The 21337-nt window shown below is 45.4% G+C and overlaps 1 protein-coding gene across 1 annotated transcript in view; it reads right to left on the bottom strand.

Moving 5' to 3' along the window:
- Nucleotides 1-368: 368 nt before the first annotated feature.
- AKAP13 (A kinase (PRKA) anchor protein 13) overlaps nucleotides 369-21337 on the bottom strand; it is a 67947-nt gene continuing 46978 nt past the window's right edge. The window contains exons 11-30 of the mRNA XM_010139325.1: nucleotides 20710-20777; nucleotides 19948-20014; nucleotides 18636-18771; nucleotides 17578-17690; nucleotides 16405-16551; nucleotides 15547-15797; nucleotides 14797-14922; nucleotides 14573-14690; nucleotides 13797-14045; nucleotides 11717-11793; nucleotides 10189-10370; nucleotides 10020-10102; nucleotides 9532-9711; nucleotides 8629-8793; nucleotides 6485-6555; nucleotides 5926-5970; nucleotides 4751-4801; nucleotides 3904-4353; nucleotides 1846-2155; nucleotides 369-1023 (exon numbers count right to left, since the gene is read on the bottom strand). Coding sequence (XP_010137627.1) covers nucleotides 974-1023; nucleotides 1846-2155; nucleotides 3904-4353; nucleotides 4751-4801; nucleotides 5926-5970; nucleotides 6485-6555; nucleotides 8629-8793; nucleotides 9532-9711; nucleotides 10020-10102; nucleotides 10189-10370; nucleotides 11717-11793; nucleotides 13797-14045; nucleotides 14573-14690; nucleotides 14797-14922; nucleotides 15547-15797; nucleotides 16405-16551; nucleotides 17578-17690; nucleotides 18636-18771; nucleotides 19948-20014; nucleotides 20710-20777 — 2939 coding nt within the window. The 3' untranslated portion in view covers nucleotides 369-973. The remainder of the gene's footprint in view (nucleotides 1024-1845; nucleotides 2156-3903; nucleotides 4354-4750; nucleotides 4802-5925; nucleotides 5971-6484; nucleotides 6556-8628; nucleotides 8794-9531; nucleotides 9712-10019; nucleotides 10103-10188; nucleotides 10371-11716; nucleotides 11794-13796; nucleotides 14046-14572; nucleotides 14691-14796; nucleotides 14923-15546; nucleotides 15798-16404; nucleotides 16552-17577; nucleotides 17691-18635; nucleotides 18772-19947; nucleotides 20015-20709; nucleotides 20778-21337) is intronic.

Genomic DNA, 21337 nt, shown 5'->3' with positions numbered 1-21337 from the left:
TTCTGGAAAAAAAATAAAAACCACACACGAAAAAAAACCAAAACCAAAACTCTTTACTTCGGGAATGGGAAGGAGTGAGTTGGAGCTCAAAGAGATTGTGTAAAAAAGTGTTGCTTAGAGTTGTTTCCACTTGAACGCTGTCTGTTCTGGCTCCCCGGGGTTGCCTTACAAGCCTACTGAATTTCTCTTCTCTGCATCATTTGAAATATTCCCAGAGATGTTCTGCTTGATTCTGGAATCAGTTTGACATTTAAATCCTCTGGCCCATGGAAGTTACTTTAATTTTTTTTTCCCCTCTGAATTTTTGTTTTGAGTGCTGTTACTGCTTCCTGGTGTAAGGAACCTTTCTGAAACCAAACAGTCCCTAGACCATGAGCACAAAAGGGGTGTGCAAGTCCATGGTGTTACAACTGGAGCAAGTAAGGGCAAGATATTTAATATCTACGCGCTCCCTGAAAGTCATCAGGTATCATCTATCCCCACGGGCCGAGCTAAGCTTGGCTGTACAGACTGTAAGCATATCCCAGTGGATACACAGGTACATATATGTTTATATACAGTGTATCTATATATGCCAGTGTGTACGCACCGCTTGTAGAGTCCTAATCGTTCGCTAAATGCTTGGTTTTGGTTATGCTCCCCAGAAAAGGGGAATTTGAAGGCACCGACCCCTTAAGGCTGTGTTCTCTCATCCTTTAGCAGTAGGAAGAGACAGAAAACATCCATCCCAATCCATTTAAGCCAAGGTTTGCACAGAGAGTTGGTTCTGTTTGCCATGCAGTCAGCCCCTGCGGTGACAATTCACGCAAAACCACAGGAGAGAGGCCCTTTCCCACCACTTAACAGACTTCTTAACATGTTTTATTCAAAACCTCCAGATGCTTGTCCGATGCAGGCACCAGCTGTGTGTTGTGGAGCGGGCAGGGAGATGTCCACTGTACTAATGCCGAGTGACCCACGGAACCGATGGCACTCAGCAGAAGATCTCCTCACCCTCTGGAGGTGCTTCTGATGAGTGAGAATCTGCAGCACAAAAAAACCAGGTGGGAATCACTACAGGAACACAGCAGGGAGAGCGGGACTCCACATGCATGGAAACCTCATTGCCTGCCCAGTCCAGGGGGCACCTCAGAATATGTCCAGTTCCCCAATAAGCTGCCATGAAATTCCAACCTGTAATTGCTGAGCTTTCCTGTGCACAAGCTGGAAAGCATCGGTGAGTTAATATGGATGCAGCCCGTCATCTGACGGCATCAAATTTAATATGGGCCAGAGCTTTGAGGTACACAACTGAGTGCTAAGGGGATGCAAAACTACCAGAGAAAAAACCTGAATGTTTTGGTTTGGGTTTGTTTTTTTTTTTCCTCAGATCAAGAGTCAAGATAGACCAGCTTGAGGGGGAGAGGCCACTAGAAGGGCTGTGGGTTATCACTTCCAAACAACACCATGGCTAAAGCAGACAGCAATGCCACGGGGGCTTCAACATCCAGGAGCATCCCAGCAGCAGCTCCTGAAAGTGCATACACTGAAGCAGGACGTTTTCCTCCTCAAAGCAGAGCAAGCTGAAAAATATAGGGAGAATCCACCCCATGGAGGCTGCTCAGGATGGGACAGGGAAGGAGCAGGGAGAAGATAGTGTGCCTCTGACAACCCCAGGGGCTGCAGAACAGGCAGAAACACCCACAGAAGATCACTTCAAGCTTGGCACTCATCACGGCTGATCTCCATCCCTGTGTTTCCATCCACCTTCAAAGCTAGATTTCACAGCTTCCACAGGTTTGCTGGCTGGAGAGAAAAGCCAGCTCATCAACCCTGAAAACACTTATGACTTCCCCTGACACTCACCAGACTGCTGAGAGCGATGTCCCCTGCCCTTTTTCTTCTTTTCCTTCTTCTCCTTTGGTTTGGCTAAACTGAAGAGGCGGGTAGGCATCTGGGGCTGCTCCTCAGCTGCCTTGTTAGTCTGGTTTGCTGTGCTAAGCAAATGGAAAGTGCTTTTCTCTTTGTGTGTCCTTGAAAGACTGTTCCTTTTGGGGGAGACAGACAGTTCTGCAAAGTGCCCTTGTTTAGGAAGGGAAGGGCTCTTCTGCTTGGAGTCGTCATCGATGCTGGACTGGGAGGAGACTCTTGCAAGTTTCTCGTGTAGATTTGAAACCTATAAAAGAAAAGAAAAGTGTTTCATTTGGGCATGAAAGAGGCTAGCAGAGAACCTGGACAGGACAGGCATATCCCAGACCACTCCTAGAGACAGAGGTTGTTCCTGTAAACATCCAGCTAAAAAGTGGTCCCCATCCAGGCAAAGCAATGAGAGAAGCAGCGCTCTCTGTTTTAGACAAAGAAATGAGGCACATAGAGTAACACTCCAGTATCCTACATGTACTATGCTATGAATCAACAAGCTAAGGGCAAATATTCTCTAAGATCTCAATACTAAGACACCCAGCATCGTCTGCGCACACGGATGGTGGCAGAAGGCCAAGGAGAAGTGTACTCCTCTGGGAGGGGAACGCCAGACCACAGCACCGGAGCGGCATGTGTCAAAGGAAGCTTTCCCAAGCGAAAGATGAAAGCAAAAACATTTTTCCTGATCTTTTTTTTTTTCCTAACGGCTGTCTCAGGATGTAATTGAGCCTGCACATTCAAAGGGAAGATCAAAACAACTGCTCAACAAAGCCTCACTAAACCTTCTATTAATAGCTCTGAAATGTCGGTAAGATACCTGCCTCGAAAAGGTGCTTCCTGCTCCTCATCCCCCAGGCCTTGCAGTGATTTCACCTCTCAGCCTCTCCCACAGCATCCATGCCCCTTGCATGTCTACGTGTGCTCCATGCTGGAACAGCTCCACTGTGTGCTCAGAAAACTGCTGGCCTGGTCGGGAGCCAGGTGGGAGGGAGTAAAAGCCCTCCTCCAATTTGCCTTTCAGAACCCACTGCTGAGCTCCACAATCAGTCCGTTCAGGCACCCAAAACCATTTCCACTCTGCAATCCAACATTTATAATCTAATTTTGATACAGCTCTAAGCAAAGTACATTCAGAATTAGTGAGTTACAAACAAACGAATGATCAACAGGCTCAAGGATCAGATTCAGCCCATGTTTTGCCAACAGATGCTTGCTCTCCTCAGCCAGACTGCTGCACGGCTATAAACAAAAAAAAACCAAAACCATGCTGAAAAATGCACAGAGACAGATCTGTGTGTGGACTTTTTTTTCTGGTTGTGGGCAGCCAGACACCAGAAGCCTCTTGGAGCAGAGCCGGGGTCCTTTGCTCACTGAGCCATGAATAGATTGAAGGTGCCCAGTCTCTTTAGGACAGGGACAATGCCCATCTCTTTGCTAAATATTGAGAATGTTTTTGGAGATGGATGTAAGGGTACAAACAGCCTTCCCCTGCAGTTATGAGCCTTGCAAGCGGCTTTCGTGACAGCTGCACGGTGCAGGTAACCCACAGTGCTCAGGTGGTTTTTCCAAGAAGGACATACGATCTGCCTGACTGCTTTCCAGAGCTCAGCCCCCATGGGGTGAAGGCCAGTGTCAACCTCCTGAGATTGCCTAGGGCACCTTCCCTGCAAGTCAGCCACCCTGCTGTGCTGTCCACCAATGCACAGCACAGCAAAGTGGGCAGAGCTCAGGCCGCTGTAACCACCTTCTGCTCAGGAGTGGCCCGGCATTCTGAATACACCATGTCGCACCAAAACTGGCAATGCCTCAGCAGCTCTGGAGGCACAAGAGACGCAGCCCTGCATATTGCATGCAAGAAAGAACCAATTTTAAATACCAGGCCCTGTATGTCTAGGGCTGGCATCACTCTATCACTGCTGGCATGCAGTTGGCCCAGGAGATGGCCAGGAGCTTCCTGCGGGGCACGGCTTCCCCAGTAGCCCGACTGCTGGTGTCATTTACCTGGTTGTGGTCCGGCTCCTGCCGCATTTGAGCTAATCGCTCCACATCTTGCTTGAACTGCACTTTCTCCCTCTCCAGCTGCTTCTGCGCCGTGCGAAGCCTCTCCAGATCGAGCTGGTAGGTGGCCTTCTTCACCTGCAGCTCCTCTCGTTCCCGCTCAAGATCCTGCCACCCTCTCTGGACCAGCTCCTCTCGCTGGGCCAGGTGGGCCTCCTGCTCTGCCAGCTCCTTCTCCCGCACTTCCCACTCCTTCTCTTTCCTCCGCCTCTCCTCCTGGTGCTGCGTCTGCTGCTTCTTCAGGTTGGCCAACTCCTGGCGCTGCTTCTCCAGGTTGCGCTGCTTCTCCTGCTCCAGCAGCGAAGTTGGCCGGGAGAAGCTTCGAGTCAGAGCCCTCTCGCTTAGTGCCAGCTTCTGGTCCTCAATGTAGGTGTCCTGCTGCAGCACAACACCCTAGGAAAGAGGGGACACAAATCACTGCAGTGCCTTCTTCACGGAGAGAGGCTCCATTCCTGAAAACCTCAGGGTGCTGTACTGAACTCCTCCTTCTCCCACCAAACTGACAGCTCAGTGGTGCTGTCTTACGGTTACCAAAAGATGCTGGCAGAGCATCTCGCTCAGCAGCTTCCCGAATTCAGGTGAGCATCCATTCAACTCAGGCAGCAGCTCATTCCTACGACCTGCCAGCACGCTGCCTGCAAGCTGGCCGTGGGGCATTCAGCCGTGCAGGGATGTGACAGGCAAAGGGGAAGGGGAGTCGGGGTGTGAAGAGCAAGTGGCTGTTACTGGCTGATGGGATGTGCAGTTTGGGCAAGCAGCATGCAAAAGCAGGATGAATGGCCAAGCCTACCTGCAAAGCACTGAGCAGCTTATGGAGGCTGGAAATGGTTTGGAGGACCTGCTGCGAGAAAAGAAAAGCGTCGCTATTAGATCCCACCGGGTACACGTAAAGCACCCTCCTTTTCCACTGTGACCCACCAGTGGGTCTGACAAGCTGTCCATCTACACCTTAGTTTTTCTATCTTGACTTGCAGTGTCTGCGTCCTTCCCCAATACACAAACAAATCCCTTGGACATCTCCCAGAGATAGCATTGTCTCGCTCGCTCTCCTAGCCATCAGTACCGTTGGGGAGGAACCATCTGCAGAACGAGAGACCTCATGGGAACTCCCGGATTCTGTCCATAAACCATTTCCCACAGCTTCGGCCTGCTCAAGAGCAAGCAGAGCAGTTGGGATAAAACCTGGCAGTTCACTTAATTTTGGGAAAGAACTTCAAGGGGTGAAAAAAGAAGAAATCTTAAAATTAATGTGGACTATTTGTACTCTTCCTCTCCTGGCTGCCCTACACAAGTTCCACTGTCATCAGATAGAAAAATTGCAATAGGGCAGGCACACGAGCACAGCGGGTGTGTTCAGGGAGGCTCTCTGAAAATACAGGTAAATGCAAAGACATTGCACCTCAATACAGAACACCCTTCTTTGGAGCAATGCCATATCCCTAAATATGTTTGTAGCTTAGCTAAAAATTTCTCTGAATCTCTCATACCCTACAATTACCTTTCAGAAGCAGAAAAACCACAGCAGTATTTGCAATAGTGGTGTGATAGCCAGCAGTAAGAGAACTGCTTCTCATTCAGCCGTTAATGCTAACTGGGAATGTGTATCAAAGGGAGAATAGAAATCCAAGTGCCCCAAATCACCGCACCTGCAACATAAAATTAAACTCCCTCTGTCTGCAGCTGCACAATAAATACAGCCCTGTGCATCCTAGTGCTAATTAACCCTTGCTGCCTGTCATCAGCACACATCATCCTGCTGGCAAGCAGACGACAATCAGCAAATTCCCTGTCTGAGCATCCAAGGTTAACCAAATAAATGACACAGTAGGTTCAGCTTAATGTATTTAAAAGTCTACATGCGCTTCAGCAAATGAAATGTATTTTCTTCTACATTATCACCTACTGAGACAAATTCACTTGCCGCTTAAACGAAGGAAACAACTGAGCAACGGAATAAATTCTTACCTCGTTATTCCTTTTCAACATGAACATCAGATTAGCATTTCCGCCCTATGAAACGATCACAGCTTTAATATGAGGACAAATGAGAAATCACAGCGAATGTGTTCCGAAGCTGATCTAATGACAGATCTATTAACCTACCCCCCACCCCGTCCTCCATTCTGGGAGAATTCACGCGTGTTTTCAGGCAAGTTAAAATTATATATAGTAAAATGTTAATTAAATATCATTTCAAGGTCATATGATGGATCGATCCACAGCAAGAATAAGTGCAAAGTTATAGTTGACCTTATCTTTTCAGTAACGATGCATAATTAACAACATGCTTTAGCTGATCTGCAGAGAGATGGCAGGTGACTTGTGCCACAAAGGAATACCACTGACTTGCCTTGGTTTTCAACTCAGCATTTTAGCTACAGCAAGTGGTTTTGGCTGCATGCTTTCAATTTTATTTTAACTTTTTGGGATACATCTAATTGTCAAGAAATTCAGGCATTTTTCAAGACTAGAACTCTCTTGAAATCTGAACTCAGTGGCAGCAGACAGATGAACCACGCGATACCTTCTTTAAAATGCTATCCGACTCCGTTCTCCGAAGGTCCTGAGCATCGTCGCCCTCATCTTTCACTCCACCTAAAGGAAGAAACCAGCATTGACACAGGTTACTCAACATTTTAAGCCATAGATGAACTTGCTAATGTCTGAGAAATTTAATACAGGAAACTCAGATGTTTCACAAAAGGGGACAGAAAACTCTTGACACTTTAATTAAATGCGCTTTGTCCCTACGTATACAGAACACATCAGCACCACCAGAAAAAGCGGATGTGAATTCAGATTACGGCTGACTTTGGTTCCAGAGAACGTGCTGATAAGTTTGGCACGCTCCTATTAACTGGTGCTTTGTCTAGCCCCCGCACTGCTGCCTGCTTCCACGGAATACTTGCTGAGAAGACATGAGGCAGAGTAAGAGCAGACGGAGAACAAAACCCTCATCACATCAGGGTGTATTATTGCAGGTACAGTTTCAGTGCCTCGATTGTGTAAGTGCAATTTACAGCTGGGTCAGATAATGCTGTGCCATACCCGGTGTAATTTTAGCTAACAATTTATCCTTCACCTTAGTTATCAGAAACCTGTCTCTTCAAAGGACTGGACTTCTTCCCCCTGGATGGGTTGTGTCAGTGCTCCCGAGCAGGACTGGGCTGACCTGTGGGGCCAAGAGGGCTGCGACCCTCCACCCGCACCACCTTTCTGCTCATGGCCAGCAAAGGAGTCGCATGGCTCACCGGTCCTCTCTGGCTCTTGCCAAGACTGTCGCACTCCCCCTGCCAGCTGAGATACAGCCCACAGGGAAAACCCACACCTGCAGGGGTAACCTCCCTGCTGCCACTCTTTCAGTGATAAACAACTTCACACACACCTGTATCTGCAGCAACGTGAAGGACACCACACCTAGTGAAAGGCCCTCTCCTCCCACCACCCCCCAGGCAGGCTTTGCTATTAAAGGCTGACCCTCAAGTCCTCCTAACAGACCTTCTCTCCTGCGCCACGTCCTGGGACCTTCCACCTCTTTGCAGGAGGAAACACCTCCCTTCTGCTTTGCTGGAGGGGAGAACGAAGGGGAGTCATGTTATAAACCTTGCCCAAGGTTGCACAGGTTGTGAACAGAACAACTGGAGAAGAAAGCCAGGTTTCATGCCTCCTGGCCTCCAGCTGAACAAACAGGCCCTGCATTCTTTTCCCAAATTCTCCCAAGACCCTACAACTATTGAATTACAATCTAATTCAGAAGAGGACATTTCTACAGAAAACCTGGAGCTAGGTAATGAACAGCCTGAGGTTGTTCCATTCATCACCGCAACAGAGAGAGGCACAACCCTAAACAAACCCCTCCAGTGTGAGTATGTTTGTCATTATGATGACAGGGCCTGTGGAGGGCTTTGCAGCTTGGGAAAACCTCTACATACTTCCCATGTCTGACTGTCTGCAGCTAACACCGCTCCTTTAATGCAGAAGGTCAGACGAGGTCCAATGATCCCAATGCCGAGACAGACACTAGCGCAGCAAAACTGCCTGTATTGGGAGTTTGAGTGAGACCACAGAGAAAGGAATTTGAGGACAGGGAAGTTTCTGATGACTAGGGCAAAGAAAGAAAGCATTGGGAAGCAGCCAACTAGGCAGCTGAAATAAATATTCACGCATTTCTTTGGGAGAGACTTAATTGCAGCAATAACACATGCAGTTGTATGGGGAACACAAATGCGTAGAGAGCAGAGCCAAGGGAGAGGTGCTTGATTCAGCGATATCCTCATCCATTCACAAACACAACAGCACAAGGCTCCTGCTGGAAAGTAACTGAAGAACGAGGAACAGAGCTGCAGATGGTACAATAATATGGAGAAACTATTCTATCAAGAAGGCAAACGCTTTCATGTGGCATGTAAGTAAAGCAGGAAAGATGGTTTAGGAGAGCACAGAGAGAGAAGTGAGTTCAGATGTTTAATCCGCATGTAGCCATGGGTTCTCAGCTACCATCATTCCACCTGTATACAGGCTTTTTTTCAAATTTGTTGTTGAATCTATCAACTATTATTAGAAAGGAGTTGGGAAACCCAAATCAGCAGCTGCTGGACTCCTTCTGAAGCAAGAGACTAAGATGACATGTATTAACAAATGCTGATGCGCACACAGGTAACTACTCACACTTGGAGGCGTTCATCTGATGACTGTCAAATCCTCCAAAAGTTTCTGCCCTTCTGGGGAGAGAGATGGGGCCAACTCCTCCTTCTTGTTCCATGGCAGTACTGCTGACCTGCTGTCCCAGGGCAGTGCCCAGGCTCCTGTTCACCAGGTCTTGCAGCAGTTCAACTGATAAAAAACAACGATATCTCTGTTAAAGATGACCTCAGGCTTCTGAGCTATTTTCATCCCCGTTTGAGCACAGGTCAGAAATTCACATGCTTTGCTGTCATAGAAATGTGGTTTCTTAGTACGATGATATGAACAGTAGGCATTCCCCCTGCAAAAACTCAGTCTTTCTGGCCATCAACGCCAATTCCTGCAGCTCTGCACAGGCTTACACCTCCCTCTCTTGCTCCAGGCAACCCTGGTGTGCTCTGACAACAGCATTTAATAATTTTTAGCCTCTCCAAAAATCACAACGGGAAGCTGCCCAAATTTCCATCTACTCTTGCCTTTGTCAACAGACTTGCTTGTCCCTCACAGGCACCACAGGTGCCTGCTGGAACCCGAGCCTTGTTCTCACACCTTGCTGAAACTGAAGCACAGCAAAAGCCCAGACGGTTCTAATTTCAGCCAAGGATAAATCCCGCACTGCTTCTGACCCTGTGCAGACTCAATGCACGGTTGTTCTCTGTGCTCACTTCTTTTCTATCCTCTTTCAACTGCCATCAATATCTGCTTCCTTTCTTGACCCCCATTACCTGTTGCTGAGACAACACCATGAGTAGCAATATCTCCTTACCTATGCTGGTACTCTGACAAAGAGAAGACTTCACCTACAAAAGTGGTGGTTGAGGACTAATGGCTTCACTGAAGGTGAGTCCGTTGGTGAGTGTAATTAGTGTGTCACCCTGACTTGCTCACCTTCATTTATTGCAGTTTTCATAATGGCCTCTCCTTTTGGTGCCTCTTCTGTGTTGGCTCTGAAGAGCAGCCTGGAGCCTGGCATGTCCTCCTGTGCAGAACCGTCTGCCATGTCCCGGAAGATCTTAGCCTTCTCCTCCAGCAAGACGAGGATCTGCTTATCCTTCTGCTGAAGTTGTTCTGTGGGGGTGAACAGAAAACAGAAAAGCTTGGGCAAGGAAGCTTAGTGATTCTTGAGATATTGGCCCCATCTAGTGGAACCTGATGATACAGCCGTGCCCTGTGCAATCCCGCATAGTAATGGCACCCAGCAGGCTCGGAAAAATAAATAATGCAAGCAAGGTGAGGTGCAAACAAGGACTGCAATTATTTGCTGCATGTAGGATTCTCACTTCTCTGAAAAAAGTCATAATTCAACCACCCAACACAACAATTCCTGTAACTTTTTTCAAAACCTGCTCCCAACTCTGTTCCCGGCATGATTTTACCTTTCAGTCCTCTCACTTTTGCATCCCACACTTTCTTTTCAAAGTCAGACTCACAAGGGACTCCTTCATCTTCATCTTTATTCCTGCAACAGAGACAGACACACCTCAGTTACCACCAGAACATGACTAGGTGCCTCACCTGCCTTGCAAGAACAGCTTGGTAGCTTACATGATGTTCATCGTGTCTTGAATGATCTGTATCCAGCCGTTACGCTCTTCTTTGGAGCTGGCATGGACTTCCACCATTTCGGGGTCTTTTACACCCATACTGATCAGGAACAAACCCTTCTCTTCATGAGCCACTTCTCGTACAATCAACTTCTTCAGAGAGATCACAGTCGATTTCTGGTCCTTCAGATATAGAGAAACGGGTGAGGAGGGTGAACAGTACTGATTCTCAGATGGAAGTTAACACCAAGAAGGTCCCAGTAACCATACTGCTACCTCTCTTGGTTTGTAAATACTTTCTAAACTTACTGGCTAATAAAAAAAAAATTAATCATTTTAATCTGGTCAAAGAACAGGGAAGGGCTTGCTTTCCTCCATCAGTTCTGTAGGAAAAGGAATTTCCCCTTGTTCCATTTCAACAAAGAATTAATTTATCATTGACTCTGTGGTTTTGCAAACTCTATCACATTTTGCTCTAACTCCAGCAGGCCTTTTTGATCTCCTCCTGTCCACACCATCTCTGTCATTAATATCACAGCTCCTCAGTGCAGTTTACTAGTGTCTGCTTCACACACATTATCTTCATGATCTCTTCCCAGGATGGAGTAGTGTTGTCTTTTCAAACCCCACAAACGCCCTGCTGTTCTCAGCAGCTCACAGCTGACTCTCATGACGGAGAAGTCTCGTGTGTAAGCTGATGCTCATAGCGTGCTTTGCTCTCAGCTTGCTCCGTTAAAATGTCCCTTGCTGTCGTGTCACCTGCACATGAGTCAGCCCCTTTGTGCACTTCACAGGACACTGCAGCCGGGGTGATGTGGTAGCAGTGCACCAGCAGGACTTGTGTGCAGAGCAGCTCCCCCTTTGTAGGGCACTGAGTCTGTGCAGACGATTGGTGGAACCGGAGTAACAAATTACCAGCTTTCAAAATGTTCAAGCAGTGGAAAGGTCACAACGTTTAGCCAGTCTAGACCATGTCTGCAAGGTACAGCCCCAGCAGACTCAATTAGGTACTGGGTTTTCTTTAGCCGGTCAGTGTGCCCAGCCCTTTTACGAGGCCTGCCTTCAAAAGCTGATGGCTTTGGTCCTGTGCATTACAAATATTTTCCTCTGACACGTGTTTTCAAGCTGTTTTGCTGAATTTACTGCAGTGGCATTTCAGCACCCCCCTGCAACCCTCCCCAGTAGCTCTCAATTTATTCCTTCTGCTAAGATTCATTTTTACAATGTTTGCATTATCCCATTGCCCCCTCCCAGCCCAGCCACTGCTTCAATTTGCACAAACTGAAAAGCAGTGAGTGGATCAGGTGACAGGCAGATTTTCAAGGCCAATTATCAGCTCTGCAGAAAGGGGAGGTGGGACATGAAGACATGTTTTCCTAGCAAAAAGAATGGAGTCTGCTCAGCAAACGAAAATGTTATAAGCAAGAAAATTAAGTTGTTTAGCAGGGAATGACTGCTTTACTGCCCAACACATGCACCAAGGGTCTCTCACATATCAAAGGAAGGAGGAGGAAAGGTTGAAGCCTTACCAGTGAGGCAAAGACATACTTCTGGTCCTTCTCCTGGAGGAATATGAGCATGTCAGAGAGGAGAACAGCCTGGACTTCTGCAAAAGAAAAAGCATACCAATGCATATAACCACACAACCCACCCTGAAACAGATTTCTCTCAATAACACCAGTGCTGGGGAGCAGTGGGGCTGTTTTTGCAAATCCTGGAAGCAGGGTCAACATCCCAGTTAGCAGGAGGAGCAGGGGCAGCTCCTGGAGCCACCAGACCAGGTTAGCTCTGAAGTGACTTTGCATTAAGCAGAATACAACAGCAGCCGGGAAACCTGCAGGATTTTCTCTCACCCGTGGGAGCAGGGCGCTCCTCTCCAGCCACATGCTTTCTAACAGTTAGGACACGGGCACAACAGTGAAAGCTAGAGACGCCTACTGAATAGAAGCACTATTTTCCCAAACAATATTTTAGCCCTTGAGCAAAATATCTGCATGGGAAGTTTGGGGTTTTATAGTTCTCTTGATGGTTTGCGGAGTGTAAATTATTGTGCAGTAACAACATTTGTCAGCTGCAGTTTCTTTCCCAGGAAATACTGACTTCAGGAGCCACCACTGATTCTGCTCACAAACACAACGTTTGCCAACTCCAAGGGGAGCTGACAGCCTGCCTGAGATGCAGGACCTGGATTTCTTTCACAGGAGAAGGGAGCACAATATCAAGCCAACAGAGGATTTTGAATCAGAATACAGCCTTTTCCCACAGCACACGAACAGCCTTCCAAGACTCCTAGTAACATATCATAAAGTTGCACAGCAACTACCAAGTGTGATGCCCCACCCAGAGCCCTCAGTACAAAGAGTTTCTGGGTAACGTACTTGGGAAATCTTGTGACAGAGAGGAAGCAAACCAAAAAGTTAAATCATCCTGAGAGTAATTCATTCCATTCTATTTTGGGAAGACAGGAGCCGTTCCAGATAAAAGGACCACTAAACCTTCATCAAAGTTGCAAAACAAACTCCAAGCTCCACGAGGTTTGCCAAAGCTGGCATTTGACTTCGTTCTTCCCTATTATCTGTGCACTTTGCAAGAGGGGAAACACTAAAAGCCTTTCAGTAAATGTTCTTGTATACTTCTCTGTGCTCCATTTCAAATCCTGCAAAATAGGATACATCCTGGACGTATGAACTAGCTGCTCTCTTCCCGGGCTCTGCAGCTTGTCTGCAGGACCTGCTTTTGCTGGGAGCCTGCACTACAGACAGAGGTAGGTTTATGCATTTCTATGACTTAGAAATGCAAACGTAGCCTGTACTTATCTGTACAAGATTTCACAACAGCAGCATAACTTGCTTCATCCACCATCTAAAGTCAATAGTAATCTCGGATGCCTAGAAACTGTAAACTTCCTGTTTCAAAAAACCTCAGAATAAATCAGACCCGATATGGAATTTGGTGTTATCACTGCTCCCTGCACAGCAGAGCACCAGGCTGCCAGTCCATTCATGCCCTCGTACCGAGGTTTAATCAGCAGATGCTGGAGTGAGAGAAGGAAGCCCAGCCTTCCTGCCAAGCCTGAGGCACAGCCCTGTCTGCTCTTACTGCTACCGTGGTCCCAGCTGAAGGCGTCACTGGGAGGTTCAGTTTTTAATTCGGTACAGAACTTCAGTGCTCAGCAGAGCACAGCACCTTTGAAAAAGTATTACCACCTGATTACAAACTCTAAGCAATTCAAGAAAACATTCACCATGCAAGAGGCAGAGATCTGACTCACTGCTCTGGGCAACTGCAGCCCCATTGTGTTCTCCGGGCCCGAAGGATCCCCCAGCAACTCTGCTCCTTGGCTAATGCACCGAGATGTCACTGCAACCCAAGCCTTCAGCAGGCACACAAGTCTCCAGGAGGAAAAGCAGCTACCTATCCCCCCAGAAACCACATGAGGAATTGGAAATGCTGCGTTGGGAAACGAGCGTACAGCACAGGGAAAGCTGCTGGCAAAATCTCCCAATGCAGAGGGGTAAATAGAGGCTGGGGACAGCACTCTGAGGACTGATCCTACATCCAGAGAGGGCAAGCTGTATCCTCCCCTGACGGAAGGCAGGACAGTCTTACCTTTTAACCGGCCAGCTGCACTTTTTAGTGAAACAGGCCCATCTCGGATGAGCTTCCGATGCCTCAAGTCCTCTCTTGCAAACATCTGGCCACTCTTCATCCTCATGATGGACTTGCTGTCTGTCCGGTTGTAAATCTCACTCAGACGCATTTTCTTTTCATAATTGCTGACTTTGCTATTGACTGCAGCAATCACGTCTTTAACGAGGTTTAATGACTGAGTCAAGTCTTCATGTTCCACTTCATTTTCTTTGAACAGAAAGAGAAATACCTTGATTTCACTTCATCCTTGTGGACTTTAGCTTCTGTATTTTACTTCCTTCCTCTTCTCCCTCTCAAATTCCCACATTATAACTTTTTAATACTTCCATGGGCATGCTGCATTTTTCCCTCCTTAAGGAGAGTTTCACAAAACCTTTCAGATATATGGTTGAGGTTGGGGACTACTCCAATGCATATGAGACAGTATAGATGAAATGCACAAATTAACCACATATTTCAGCCATTACCAAAAAAAGCAAGCTGGGGGACTTTGGAGTCTAAGCAAGCTGCTCCATAATTAGCCACAAGACAGACTTGTAACAACTAAATCAAGGCACCCAAATAACTAATCCTACATGGAGACATGAAACTGAGTTATCTTGTTACAGGGCATGAGACAATAGTGACTGCATTAGTCACTCTGTTCTAAGAAAATCTGCCTCAGCTGAAAAGGATCCAAGAAATTTATACTGGGGGAACACATACATGCTTAGAATAGAGGAACCGGTCCCCACCTTTGGTGTACTGCAGTATCCTTTGTAAAAGGACCGGGTACTTCGTGATTCTCTGCGTAACCAACAAGATACATTCAGAAATCCCAAGACGTCTCACCAGGGAGCTGCTCATCTTTTTCTAAGGGAAAAAAAGGTGAAAATTTCAATTCTGTAGCAAAACACTCATCAGAGCACAGAAAGAAGATACTTTTCCCATTGACTATGTCTGTTCTACCAGGTCATACCTTGACAAATGCCTGAAACCGCTTGTCCTTTGAGTACAGATCTTTGAAGTTATTTACTGCCTCATTGTGATGCCCGCAGAATTTGCCGTATGTTTTCTTCATTCGCTCGGCACTCTCCCCGGAGAACTGCAAGACATGAGACACAGAGGTCAAATTTGCACTGAGCTCCCGGGGTGGTATCCAAGCAGTGCCTGCCAGTCTCTCAAAAGAACTTGATGAAACCACATTAGTCGAAAGCATCCTAAACCAAGCAAGTAGATCTCTAGAAAATAAACAGCTGAGCTTGGGACTTCACTGAGTTCACATTTACTGCAAAATTTGGGATTCTACTCACAGGGCTAAAAAGCCAACAACAAAAAAAAAATCAAGACAAAGAAAAAAGAAAAAGAAGAAGGGAGAAAGCACAAAGAAAAGTAAAACGACCCACCCAAAATAAAATAGCAGGTCAGTAACTAGGCCAAGAAACACAATGGGCATGTTTTGCTGTGGGCTACCGCCTAGCCTCCACTCAAACCATCTGTGCCTGTCAGAGAATGCTTCTCCTTCCCACCAAAAAAATTAATTTTCATCATTAGACCTTCATCTGAAAGAGCAAAAAGTGCTTCAAAAAGCAAAGATGGAGATTTTTACATGTGCGAAGAATAAAGGTTCTATTAGCTGTGATTATCTAACAGGCATAAACAGGAGGGAAGGGCAAGCGCCTGGTTTCCAGCTGGGCTCTCAGAAGTGCAAGCATTTTCCAGCACTTACTTGATTCACTAGGATGTCACCTATCCTCTTGATAACAAAGTTCTTTTCACTTCTGTCTGCCAAAGACTCCTTCTTCCTTTCCAGAATCCGCTGGAAGAAGTGACTGTGGATGTGCAGCAAATTTTCCAGGCAGGGAAAGATCTTGTCCACAACTTGTTGATCATACTGCAGTTCCTTTAACATCCCTGCGCTGTACACATCATTCATGATCTTCAGGGTGCGGACATGATGCATTTCTGTCTGCATTAGCTCTGTGCAGGACAAGGACAAGGTCATTGCCGAGTACATGGGTGCTCAGTACAAAGAACTGCTGCTGCTAGAAAGCTCTTCCGTAACTGAGCTTCTCTAAGTGGCTTCAGAAAATTTCGTGTCAGGTATTGAAACATCAATCAACACTTTCATGTGTGGGAGAAATACGGGGGCAGAGAAGTCTCACAATGAAGAGCTTTGGACATTGCTGCTGAGGTCTGAACCTTCAGCACTGTTACCTGCTCCTTCCTAACACCTCACTGCCAGCCTCAACGCACTGGGCTTCTGCCATCAGGGACGGCTCTTCCTTTTGGCAGGAGAAGACTTCCTAGCTAGCTGCTCTGCTCTAACTGAGTCTAAATGTTGCCAGCAGAAAAAGGAGGAGAGGCAACTTACGTTTTTTTTGATGGCTTCTGGATACATGAAATGCAAATGCAAGCTTTCACAGAATACATCATGTTTCTAAGAACTTCAAGAACGAAACTTTGGCTTCTGAGGAAACCAAGTCAATGTTCCTATCCGCTGACCTAAAGCCTCCCAAATCCACGCACACCAGTAGATCAAGAAGCTCTCTACAATGAGTAAAAAATTAAGATGCAGGTATCTCACCGTAAATGACATCTTGCCGTTTGACAACATCTTTGTTTTGCTGCTGTAGGAACCTGCTGTCCACTACTTGGCTCCAGGACTCTGCCTCCAGTTGCTTGGAATCTAATTCCAGGTCTCCCATCAGCTGCCCTTCATTCATGTCCGCACCTTCACAAAGCAACGTAAGTGCCATTGAGATGTGGGTGACTTGTCTCGTTTGAGACTCCTCTCTATTCCTTTAGGTTTAGGCTTTCTCTGTCGTACCACACACATTCTCCTTTACTGACCACAAATGATCAAATGAACATAGGGAATTATACCACATAAGGACCAGGTTATGAAAAGCACTTTTCAAGGTTGGTTGCTAGTTGCACAAAACTAGTTCACCATTTTCACATAGATCAAATTCTAGCTTTGATAAAAGACAATGGATTCTTTATCTGCAGTGCAACAACATTGCATATAAATAAAACCCAGTAACTCCCAGTTTGTCTTCCTTCTCTGTTTTCAAGCTTAGAAAGGCAGATCAGATGCAGGTGGAAGTGAACACTATATACATCGCATACACACAGATATATCTTTAAGAAAGATTGCTCATTATGTGCAGGAACTGGGAAATCTTCTTGTCACCATGAGCATGCCTTTGTTTAGTCCTTAATAGATTAAGACCATTCTGCTCTTTTCAGATAAATATTTGCTAAGATGTAAAAATACTGATTATATGCTACAAAAGAACCATATAAAAACAATATTTAAACTTCAGAAACAAATTTAACAGACCTCATTTTCAAACCCACAAAACTAAACAATTTGTTTATTTCTTTGCCGCTCTGGGAAAAATACAAAACACAAGACATCAGCATGAAAAAGGTGACAGAGTGCAAGATCTGTGGCTGTACGAATGGGCCAGAGTTGCAGACTGAAAGAGGAAATGTTTGTCTCTGAGCTAAATTCCAAGTAACTCAACTGTAACCAAAACCTTCTAAATGTTTTCCCATAATTCAACAAGCTAAATAAATTACTATGTGGGGCTTTGTTTTAGTTTCTCATACCAATATTGTAACGTTAAAACAAATGCACTTTAATTGTCCATTAGAGAGGAAAACACTTGCTGAAATGCCAAAATGGATTTCTATTTCTGGAAAGCAGCACTGAGACCTTCCTTTTGCTATAAATGCTATGAGGATCTCTTACCTTCATCAACCAGTGACTCCATGGATTCGTTCACCCGGCTGATTTTATGTAAGGAGTCTGTTGACTGCGACAGGAATTTCCAGGTGTGTATTAAGCTGTCATCATTTCCAACTCTGCAGAAAAACAGAACACTGAATGTAATTTATGACATAAAAATCCCCAGCCAAATGTGCTTTCAAATATGCAGAAGAAATGCATTTTAAATATGAATTGAAAACCAAAGCCAGTGTTGCACAGTTATATACAGACATGTATTTTTATTTATTGTTTTCTACCCACTAGGGCTCGACCAGCTGTAAGATCCACAGTTCTGAATGATGGTGCTTCTACGAAGAATCACACCTGAGGTTTTATGGTGTGGGTAAAGTCCTTTCCGTTCCTTTCCATTTTACAATCATTTCCCACCCTCATTGTCCTTGGTGCGAGCAGTGCAAAAATGCAACACAAAAGGCTATCCAAGAGTTTATCACTAGCTCTGAGAAAGATCCAAAACATGGACTGAAATAAGTTGCACCATGAATATCCAGGGCAAACAAACTGTCCACGCTATTGCCCTCTGTGTAGAACTGCTCAACAGGCAGGTACTGTAGGAACAATAGATTAGATTTTCTTCTATGATTGTTTTCTAATTCATTGTGTACAACACAGTCCTAAAACACCGCGAAGACTGCAGCTCTGTGCCTCCACCCTATCCTTAGGGACACAAAAGTCCATACTGTATCTGAGTTACACATGTGTGCTTGTGCAGTACCCAGCCCAAGGCAAGGGAATTTCCTCCTGGAGACCAGAGCATCTCCATGAAGTGGCCTTGAACACAACCAGCCCAAATCAGATGCCTCTGAACTCATGCAACGACTAAACTAACTCAGACAATCTGACTGTGCAGAAGACAACTGGTGGTATGGTGTATAATATGGTATTTCTGGTTTTGTGATCCTCTTCTGTACTCCTAACACAAATCACAGTACACAGATTTATTTTTAACGAGACCTGAATTTCTCCACGCTTGCAGCGTCAGGTAACACACACATACTCAGGGGCGCAGGGAGAAGCCTTACCCTGCAATGTTCTGTATGGAGACGCTTTTCGAAAGTGCTGTAGTCTGTTGTGATCTCCTGTTATTGAATATTGAGGTTACGGTGCTTTCATCAGGAGCGAGTATTGCGGAGCGAGGGCGCTCCTTTGGCTGTGAGCCTGGAAGGGAAGTGTCAGAGAAAAGTCAGCTCGTGCAGCTGCACTGTAACTGTAATGCTGATGATGACTTAAAGGAATCAGGCTCTAAAATTCACTTCCTTCTCTTTCTAGAGTCATCACCAGGAGATCCCAGCTGTTAGAAGCAGCCATATAAATCAAAGAACATCAACCCCAGTGCAGAACTGACTGCACTGTGCTTAGAAGATCTAGGTGGGATCTACAAGTCCACAAAAACCACTTGGGACATGGAATTTAATTTTATTTGATAAATGATCGCACATAGCAATCTACTATGTTGCTTTTTAACTTCTCTGGGCCTATGATTATATACATCTCCCTGCTCTTTGTCCAACTTTTTGAGATAGGTTTCTCTATCAATACGTACCACAGAGAAACGCTAACCCTTATTTCATTATGCTAGCACATACCTTCAACTAATCTTTCATATTAATTCCAGTTTTTCCCTTCTTCAGATGCATTTCTGCTTTCCGAAGCCACATCTCTGAATTTCAGGCCAAGCACCACAGTGAGTACATCTGTATCACACAATGTGGTTCCATATAGTGCTCTCCAATCTATCCCTAAATAAGCTTATCAAATCACAGCACTGCAGACCCCATGTGGGCTGTTTCATTCCTACTCTTTCCTCTCAGACCCACTGCACAGCTTGGCAGTGCAGCCAGGTAAAGTTTGTCAGTATTGCTCCTATTCAAAATTAACTTTTGGGTTTTACTACTTCAAATGAGAAAATTATTTAATTAAAAAAAAAAAAAGAGTATTTGGAAAAAGCATCCTCTCCACTTGCAATCTTATCACTGTGTGTTAATATAATGGTCATAGTTGGGTTCCTTCCAATGACAGACACTCAGGGACACAGGCTGTATTCCAGATTTTGTGGACATAACAGCTGTAGCTCTTCAGCATGCTACAGCAGTCAGGTAGTTGGTCTACATCTGAGATAACTTCACATTTGCTTCAAGCTACAGGGACACTGCAGAAGTGAATGAACTCTGCACGATTTCTGAAATGTCAAACTGTGTATCATGCTCAGAAGATGCTCTCATCCCCAGTTTGATAAATGTTTATCTTTCGTAACACCAAATATTAGTTGTCAGAACAGTTAAGAACAGCACATACAGACCATCACCAAAGCAGAGGAAAAGGAAGTTTTCTTACTTTTGTTTCTCATGGTTACTGTGGGTAGCGAAGAGGTATCATGTGCCTGGAGCATCCCTTTCTGTGGCTGAAAGAAAAATAAAGTTCGCTGCAATTTTTTCCTCCCTTCTCCCATCAGACTGTGCCATATAATTAAAATAAAAAAGCTAAGTTCTTCAGTTTTGTCTGAATCCTCTCAGACCAGAGCAGTTCTTGCCTGTATGCATATATTTATATATATTACATATGAAGAGGTTCCCCACATTTGGGGCAAACAAATTCTGCACGTTCTTCATAAACAAGATACATTTACTAGTTTTAATTGTGCATTATATGCACATGATGCTGCATTACAGGATGCAGCATTTGAAAATTAAGAGATACGGTATTTAATGGTGCTGGACACCCCTGAATTTTGCCAGTGAAGTGGGTTATTTTGGGGGGGGCGGTTTTTGCTTTTTTGTTAAGTTTGTTTTTAATCAAAGCATAGCACAGGCCATCTCACCATTAGGTCCTTGTGTACCGCAGGGAACACCACAGGGAATTTGCTGCCCACAAACACCTTGTGGTGCTGACCTGGAGCATTCAAAGAGTCCCAGGACAAGTCCTGTATTACCCTGTGGTTCCGGGGAATTTCAGGAGAAATTATTCACTATAGCACAAGAGCTGAAGTTCTTCCCCACAAGCTGGACATTTGGGGACATATGGTAGAAGACGTTATACATCTGCACACTGAATTGTTCAAACTTTTGTTTATTCAGTGGAGTAGATGAAATCTCTTACCTTCATTTTGACCTTTGCACAAGAGGCAAAACTCTCCTTACAGCCTTTATGAACAATTGCATTGCAGTCTGCCAAAAGTAAAAAAACCAACCAATTAAACCCCAAACCACAGAAAACAGGTCAGTTTTTGCCGTTTGTCATCTGAGCTGGTATCTTGCACAACTGAGAATTACAACTTTCAGCATCTCTGTGGTTAACACGAGTAGCTGCAGATACTGCAAGACAGGCTGCTCTCCTGCATAATTAGCCCTTTGTTTGTTAACAAGATTTCCTCATGGAATTTAACAGGAAGTTCTGTTTAAAATCAGTACAAGGTTGAGTCACCGGGGTCCTAACGGGCCTTAAATTAAAAAAGAAAAAAGATGGAGTTATTCCTCTGAAAGATAAGTAAGGTGGAAAGCAGAGGCAGGAAACAGAAACTGTCGTGCCAATATTTTCTCTGAAAATACAAATACTGTTCTTATCGAGACAAGGATTATGGGATCCAAAAGACATGAAAAAGACAGGAAAATTAATTTACATAAACTCAGACATATGACAGCCAAGATCTACAGGACAGGAACCAGGTGCTGCCTGACTCAGGATTATCAGAAACCGGAGCATCTCTCAGTGATGATGTCTGAGAGGG

This window comes from Buceros rhinoceros, unplaced genomic scaffold, assembly GCF_000710305.1.
Source record: "Buceros rhinoceros silvestris isolate BGI_N320 unplaced genomic scaffold, ASM71030v1 scaffold8637, whole genome shotgun sequence".
NCBI lineage: Eukaryota > Metazoa > Chordata > Aves > Bucerotiformes > Bucerotidae > Buceros > Buceros rhinoceros.
This window is presented reverse-complemented; position numbering and strand designations above follow the sequence as displayed.